Here is an 8318-nt window from a genome sequence, read left to right on the forward strand (position 1 = left end):
AGTAATATAATGTGACAATATCTGCGCATGCATGCTAACTATGGAGTGGATCCTGGAGAGTCTGGCGTGAAAAGAACCCCTCGCACCCGGCGACAATACTAGTGTGAAATGGCGGTAAGATTGTTGGAATGGGAAACTGAGAGGAAAGCTATCCGTGGTAAACTCTTCTAATTTCATTACTCTACATGTTTCCTCAGCTTAAAGCCAATCACATAGTTGGCTGCTCCATAGTGGGGGTCACACATAACAGCCGCTAAGTTGTGACAGTGGCCCAGACTGGCATACCTCAGCGCATAATCTGATTATCGGATCAATAACACGGCAACATTTGGTGCATAGCTGGGATGGCTGGCTTCTTCTCTGGTTACACATTGCTGGCATTCACCACTCGTTCCCACTTTATAGGTGACAAAGTGTGAATGCAAGCAGGAATTCAAATGGAAGGCCTTTTAAATAAGACGAGTCGCGCAGCGTAACCTTGATCACATCTGGCTGCGCTACCGTCTCTGGAATTCAGACAGCTATCAAAATATCTGCACACGCAACACATCAGCATGCAAAACCAGAAACTGATCTAAATTAAGCCTGTGACGCCGTCAAACAAGTTTCTTCTTTCCTGGTTCTGTTCTCTTTCTTAAATCTAAATTACATTTTGTGTTCTTGTTTCCGCCATTGCTTAGGTTAGTATTAGTTCCTGCTATTCTTGATGTCATGCAAGATTAATATTTAAGAGATAATACGTGACAATGTACCATAAAAATATTTATTGACATCACCATCTTTTTGGACACAAATATGAGAAATGACACACACACAAAAAAGAAAAATCCCCAAGATATTTAGAAAGTCCAAATTCAAAACATCTAAGAATGACAGAGAAGTAAAGAACTAATATGGAACAGCATCATCAAGTTGAAAGTACAAACTCATCTGAGCGCGTTCAGGGCGAACAACTCCTTGCTCAACTGAACACATTTTGATATGTTTTCCGGGAAATGACTTTGATGACGTTCTCCACAAAATGTGGATGAGAAGCTCCACCAAAAGCACATGGTACGCTGAGCTCTAACCCCACTCTCTTTAAAATTCACGATATACTGATACTGATATACTTAACCGCAATAATCTCAGAACACTGGCCAAACATTTTAGAAATGCACATAAACACCAATAAATAGAAACACTTTATTTCCGAGAGCAACATCATATAATAACAACCAGAAGAAGGCCTCATGATGACAGTCACAAAGCAGAAACCGCCATGATTGCTGCTCTTGTTCAGCGCTGCATGTTGCATTTGTGAAATGCAGATAAGTGGATAATGACAACCACTGTACCAACACAGAGCATGAGACGGAGATAACCAGGGACGTTGGAGGAAATCCCTGCACGCTGCTATTCATCCCCCTGTCCCTCCATCCGTCCCTCTATCTCCCTGTCCGCCGCAAAAGTCTGTTGTGATCCTGTCTCTCTCAGTCCAAACAGGTCACCGTGGCTCGCACCTTGCCAAAGTCTGTGCTGCACCGGCAGCGGCGGACGGGAGAGAGGGAGCAGAAGCGAGATGAGAAAGAGAGTGCAACAGCACAGATTAGAGATAGTTCAGACTCTCTGTCTCTCTCCCTTTTTCTCTCTCCCTCTCTCTGCTTTATCTCCATGGTGCACACATGTCGACCTGGAGCAAGGCTGTATACTGGCAGGGGAGGCTGGGAGCAGAGAGAAGGGGGATGCAGCGCGTGTGTGTGGTGGTGGGGGGGGATAAAGGGACACGCTGCTTCAATAGCAGAGCAGGTCCAGGGACTAATTGGATCTGGTAATGGCTGGTCAGTGTGACTGAAGGGCTCGTTAGAACCAGTACAGCTCCTTGCCTTTCTTGTGCTGCTGGAGGCCTGAGGGAAAAAAAGAAAGGAAACAATGAGGAGGACAACGGCGAACAACAGAACACAGGTTGTCATGGAGCCTACTTTTGCCAAACATCCCATTTTAGAAGGGGGGGGGGGGGGGGGGGCTTCTGTGATGATTATGATGTATTGTGTGATTGTGTGCATGTGTGTGTGTCTACACGCGTGGGAGTGTCTACGGTGGGTCCTAATGTATTCAACTTCACAAGTATATGCATCTGCGAACGTGTATTCTACACGTAACGGTTGAAAGTTGATACAGGTGCGTGTGGTAGAGTGTATTTTTGTGATAAAGGTTATTAGGGCACGTGGTTTCTTCTATGTTTAACTAAATAGTATGAATGTAAATCAAGCTTCAGCAATTAATGGAGAAACAACCTACATCTGTGCAATGCAGATGCAAAAGATGCAGGAATACTTATTTCCATATGAGGTCTAAACATGAACACAAATATTTGCTTGACAAGCTTCAGCGGGTACCTGCTTCCATGTTGAGTGCCAGGGTCTGGCTGACGTCTCCTGGGGGAAGCAGGCTTGGCCAGGAGGCAGTGGGTTCCAACTTGCTCACTTCGTAGTGGCCGGGCAAGGTAGGGAGATGAGGTGGCCTCACGGTGGGCATGAGCAGGGGCCCGTAGTGGGGCTCCAAAGCCGACGGCGAATACAGTTCGTGGAGAGGCCGCGGGGGCCCGTAGGCTTGGGCCTGAGTATATCCCCAGGTCTCCGGCGCGTGATGGTGGGAGTGAGGATGAGCGTGCGGGTGAGGATGAGCGTGTGGATGCGGCAGGCCCGGGTGTAGCCCTGAAGCGTAGGGGTCCATGGAATAGGAAGGCGCGCCTGTGTCACAGTGAGAGCGGCTCTGAGGCGACGAGTAGTTGCTGTCCCAGAAGGATGGGGGGAAGCTTCGCCGACTGCTTGGTGAAGGGGTATCTAGAGGGGGGAAAGAGAGCGAGCAACGGTCAGATTCAGGTCAGCTCATGAACCGTTGCACAACTGTGTAGTGAATCACTTGATTTACAGAGACAAATGGAAAGGCCGGAGCTGTGCAAGAAGAGTAACCCGTGCTAAAACGTAGATGTCACTCACATGACTGCTACACCCTCTGGCCCAGATATCTTCCCCATTGGATCATAGTGTCATACAGCTCTAGCCCCAACAAGACACAGAAATAAACACAACCACGCTCTAGCAGACAGAGGGAATGAGAGAGAGAGAGAGCGAGAGAGAGAAAGGTAAGAAAGAGAGACTTGCCTATACCCTGCAATTCTATATAAGGCAGACGCTCTGACCTGGAGGGAGCCCAAGGCTCACAGAGTCTTAAATCACTTGCTATGGTGACATCTCTCACTCTCATGTCAGCCCAGTACTCCTGAAAGTCTCACAACACACTCAAGTGCACACAGACACACACTCTCAGACACGCAATTCTGGCGCAGAGCTAGCACTCGTCGTCCCTCTCCTCTGTCTCCTGCACCCCCACCTGTTGTTTTCTCTGCTCCCCCCTCTCCTCGCCCTTGACAGAGTGTCAGCAAGCCATTATATGTTTTTAGCAATATAATTTTATATTTAGATATTCCTCTGAAAAATGACACCGTGCAGCACCCTGAGAGGTAGTGTTTCCCGCAGCCCCTATCGCACTGACCACAACATATATAAATCTGACCAGCGGGCAGGCAACTTGACTGAGCAACCATTGTGGGGCAAGAGCTGGAGCGAGAGTCAGAATGGCAGCCATGGAGACGTTTGAAGGGGATACGCCGGCGAGGCTGTGCGCTTACGGCCATGTATAAACATAGCATCTGTTGTGAGGCAGGGAGCGTGTGCTGGTGCCGAAATGAAGACGTCCGGCTGAACAAGGAAAGAGACTAATAGCGACAGCAGAGAGAGGGAGTGAGTAGAGGCTGTAGGCCCTACATGGATATCAGAGGGACATCTTTAAACTGCTGATTGAAAGGGACTTTGGTGTCAGATTTTCAAATCATCTGTTTTCAAAAATCTAAATTACAGCAATAAAAACAAACAAGAAAAAGCAAAAAACTATTAATTTGGGGCATTATTTAAAAAAAATATATATATCTGGATGTTTGTGGCTAATAAGAAAATCAACAAAACCCTTAACCCTTAGCATCTGTACTGCGAAGACAGCCAGGGAAAACAACGGCATGGATAAACTTTTATCCAAGTATCCCTTTGGATTCCAGATTTTCAGCTCCATGGCCCACAATACACACAAGCGCGTAGACTCTCTTGCTTTTCTTAAAACTTTCGGGCATAACTGAAGTCAAAGAAGTCCCCTTTGACTGCCAACAGCTCCTGACCTTCATGACCCTATGCCCTGACCGCTCCAGGAACAACAGTTCCAACAAGCAACCCCTCTGTCCCGTCACCTGATCACATCACCTGTCTGACACTCTGCTGTGCTTTGCAGAACTGTCATGACACCCTGTGTGGCCTCAGAGGCCAGTGTGAGACGCCTCAACTGTGACAACTTCGGCACCTGTGCTCACATATATATATACACAGAGAAGACCGCAATCATGTAGTGTGAGGATGTTCCCAAATTTATAACAAGCTTTATGGCGTATTTCTGAACTAATACGATGACGTTCAACTTGAAAAACAAAAATGGAAAACACTTGGTTGTTTTTCCATGTTTACAAGCTGCAAAGATTTGTTTTGTCAAATTTGGGTGCAGAAAACCTGAATGATTTTGTTCAATTTATCAATTACACTTAATGAACACCAAATGTTCCTGCTGACACAAGGACCGTTTTTTTAATGGTTGGAATTAATGGTCTGGGTGTACTGACAACTTGACATACTTGTGCTCTGTTGCTCTGGTGCACGCCGTTTGCCCTCTCCATCCATGTAGGAGCTGAGGGCCCTGGAGAAGTGCTCGTCCACCACGCTGCTGATGTCTCCCTGGTAGTAGGTGAAGAGAACACAGCGAGAATTCAGGTACTCTGCCTCGGGTCCCTCCTGCTTCTCCTTGGGGCCCTCCTCTGGCCTCGAAGTCCCGGGGGTGTAGGAGGAAGAAGACGAGCTGGAAGAAGATGAGGAGGAAGTTGATCCTCCAGCGCCTGGGCCCCCAGACATCCCTTCGGGACCGCTGGGAGTGTCCATAAAATCCCTGCAGTGAGACGAAGTGCTGCTCAGACCTGTGGGAGCCTGTCAGGGGGGTGAGAGGGCAGGCGGAGGAGGGCAGGAGGAAGAGGGAGAGGGTTGAGACAGGTGTCGCAGAGGACAATTCTGGCGCTGACTGTGAGGCATTTTGACATAATGTTTTTCTTTGTGTGTGGCAGCACTGGTATGTATATGCGTGCGTGCGTCAAGATATCAGTGGCTGCAGAACGACTTATGTGGTTGATACTACACACCTCACTGCACATACAGGTTTTTTGATGACTTGCGAAATCAAACAACTACTCATAACACTTACATCACAAACTTATGAAACATTTTCAATGTTTTTAACTAGAATCTTTGCTTTTACGCACAAGTTGCGTAAACTAATCCAGTTATCCTTAACAAAACCAACCCCACCTCCCTGCTAACAACGCAGATAATAACTATCACATGATAATACTTGCTAACTTCCTACCTGTAAGCTATTAATAAAAGCAGGAGCAGTCGGTGCGTACGGTGCGTAATGTCCATAGGCTGGGTACATAACATCCAAACAGCTCATGGTAAATGAGCGGCGTCTTCACTCCTCTCTTGAAACCGACTTGTGCGAGAGAGAAAGTGACAACATTCCGTTTTTCTCTCGAATGGAGGCGAGCCTAGGGATCTCCGATCAGTGCAAAAAAGCCGGTGTCAGACTCGACATAGTCACTCCGTGAGGAGCGCACCACTCCGCTCACTGCGTGCGCCACAACAGCTGCGGTAGCAAAATGCGGTGAGGTTTATGGAGCAAGCATGAGGGTGTCCTGTCCTGTACATCTCCGTGTCAACCCCTCCCACCTTTGCTAGCCCTCCCCATATCACCACCAACACTCCCACTACCGCCTCTACATTTATAGCAGATAATTGATTGCTCTCAGACAAACGTATTATTTACTTACTATTTAAAATGAATTGACTAAAAACATGGAAACGTGTCAGAGATAAATGTGAATTACGTCGAGGTTTGGGAATAAAACATTCCCATTCAAGCATAAGACGCGGACAAAGGTGTGTAAGCTGGAAACAACTTGTAACTAATTGTGACTTCACAGCATTTTAATCCCGGTGTAAAATAAAGCTTAAATAGAATGTCATCCAGTTCCTCAAATAGATTTGGATGAAGTCACCGAGCTACACAACAATAAGCACATGATACGTATGATTCGGTGACATTTTATTCCTCTCCATGTAGTTTGGATACTTGAAAACTTTGTGCGCAGTCCAAGCTGAAAGTATGCACGGTCTTAAAACAGCCATCGGTTGCCAAGTAAACCCTCAAGTCATCTGAAGTATTTAGTGTGTTCCCAGAATGACACATAGGTGTCAACTATAGGTTGCATACACTGGTCATACCAACATGGAGGAGAAAGGGACTCTGCACAAATCTATGACAAATTATCACCTATTAGCAGTGCAAACAAAAAGATATTTTCACACACACACACACACAATCACATCTAAAGACAATCACAAGCACCACAGGATAATTTATATGTTGAAACTGTTAAAAAAAAAAAAAAAAAAAAATTTAAATAAATAAAAAGTCAGATACATTCTCCTAAAAGTGGAGTCTATTTCTCTTATTGTAAGGATTTACATGTGCTTGATGTTTGGGCATGCCAGTCTTTTTGACAGGCACTTTAGAATGGCTGTGAGAATAGTGTGGAAAATTTGCAGAATTCCATGGACGAGTGTCAGATGAGGTGGAATGTCTCTGATGTATGCTAGTGGACGAGCTCCTGGGGAAGTTACATTGTCCCTCTGCTGCGTTCTCTACATGGAGAACATGACCAACATCTTGGTATGCATACATCATACATAGTATGAATAACTAGTGGCAGGTTATTGACGTGCTAATGAATGGAACATGCTCTTAAACAGGAAAGCAGACTAGTAAAACTTAGGTTCTCTCTTGATCCTGTCTGCATTGATTCTGTATTAAGCTGATTTTTACAGCAGTATAATACTGTATATTGTGCAGCACTACATCGCATATAAATTCAGTAGAGCAAAAAAGTGTCATTTGCTAAAACAAACTTTAAATTTGCACGTCCATTTCATGAATGGATCAATTCTAGCATTTTGAGTGCATTAATCTCACTTCAGTCCATTTTCCTTGCAGCAATATGTGCAATATGGGCCACTAGATCTATATACATGCAGAGCAATGCAGGACAGCACAGGGCGCAGTGAGAAAGAGAGTGATGCAATGCTAGAAAGCTCACTATTACACCAGCGTGATCAACAGCTGCAGCTGACGGAAGGGAAGCGAGGCCCCTATTAGTACTACCGGCCATGACTAAATGTCTCTGTGTTTCTGTCACTCTGTCTGTCTCTGTCTCTGCCCCCCACTTGTCTTCCCTAGTGATACACACACCTTTTCCCTATCCGATCACCCCGTCCACTCGTGGAACAACCAACCCCGACCAGCATTTGAATGCGTGTGTGCATGTCAGGTAACCAATCTGGAAAGACTGAAAATCAATTTGTGGAAACAAGGCAGTGACCCCCCACCCAAAAAATGCTCTGTTGGTACATTTGTATTTTTAGACATGCTGCATACTGCATCCTAAAATCTTTATATCTAAAGAACAGTATGTGCAAGAGTTTACAGTTGCTTCTGCGTGTGTGTTTCTGCAAGCAAGTGTGTGTGGAGGTATCTGTGTGTCTACATTTACTTGTGTATGCCTAAAATAAACACAGGTTACATCACTCCTTGTGACCCTTCAGCAGATCTAGGCCCCGCCCCTCTTAAAAGAGGTCTGACCAGGCAAAGATTCTCATTGGTTGAGATGTTGCAAGCCAGTTGAGGTAGTAATGGCAACCTGGTTTTATTTAGACCTCTATTCCAATTGCAGCACCACCATTAATAGTTTATACTCGATGCTAGAAAAACCTGAGTATGCTAAAGAAATCATGACACATGACTGCGTGTTGTGGAAGACATCATCAGTGTTTGACATCATCAGTGTAGGGCCACAGATTTTTATACCTAGAATATTGAGTCGGAAAAAAAATAGCTGGAAATAAAGTCTCACTTTAAAGTAAAACATTCTGACTTTTTGCAGAGTTTGAACTGATCTTATTTTAAAGTCAGAGTGTGAAAGATGTATTTTTGTCGTGACTTTTTTTTACAAATTTTTTTCTTTATGTCCCAGAAGAAATTATAATGGCCCTCATCTTCCATAGTATGACAGTCCTTTATATTACCATTAAAGTTTAGATAGCATTACCTTAAACTGTTAGACATTGTAAGTG

At 45.1% G+C, this 8318-nt stretch overlaps 1 protein-coding gene across 1 annotated transcript; it reads right to left on the bottom strand.

Moving 5' to 3' along the window:
* Positions 1 to 761: 761 nt before the first annotated feature.
* Positions 762 to 5754, bottom strand: vgll2b (vestigial-like family member 2b). The gene is made up of 4 exons (XM_084568671.1): positions 5497 to 5754; positions 4718 to 5063; positions 2379 to 2825; positions 762 to 1886 (listed from the first exon to the last, which is right to left on the bottom strand). The coding sequence occupies exons 1-4, from the start codon at positions 5581 to 5583 to the stop codon at positions 1843 to 1845; spliced, it is 924 nt and encodes a 307-aa protein (XP_084424797.1). The 5' UTR covers positions 5584 to 5754; the 3' UTR covers positions 762 to 1842.
* Positions 5755 to 8318: the final 2564 nt, after the last annotated feature.

This window comes from Chelon labrosus (genome assembly GCF_963514085.1).
Source record: "Chelon labrosus genome assembly, chromosome: 20".
Classification (NCBI taxonomy): Eukaryota; Metazoa; Chordata; class Actinopteri; order Mugiliformes; family Mugilidae; genus Chelon; species Chelon labrosus.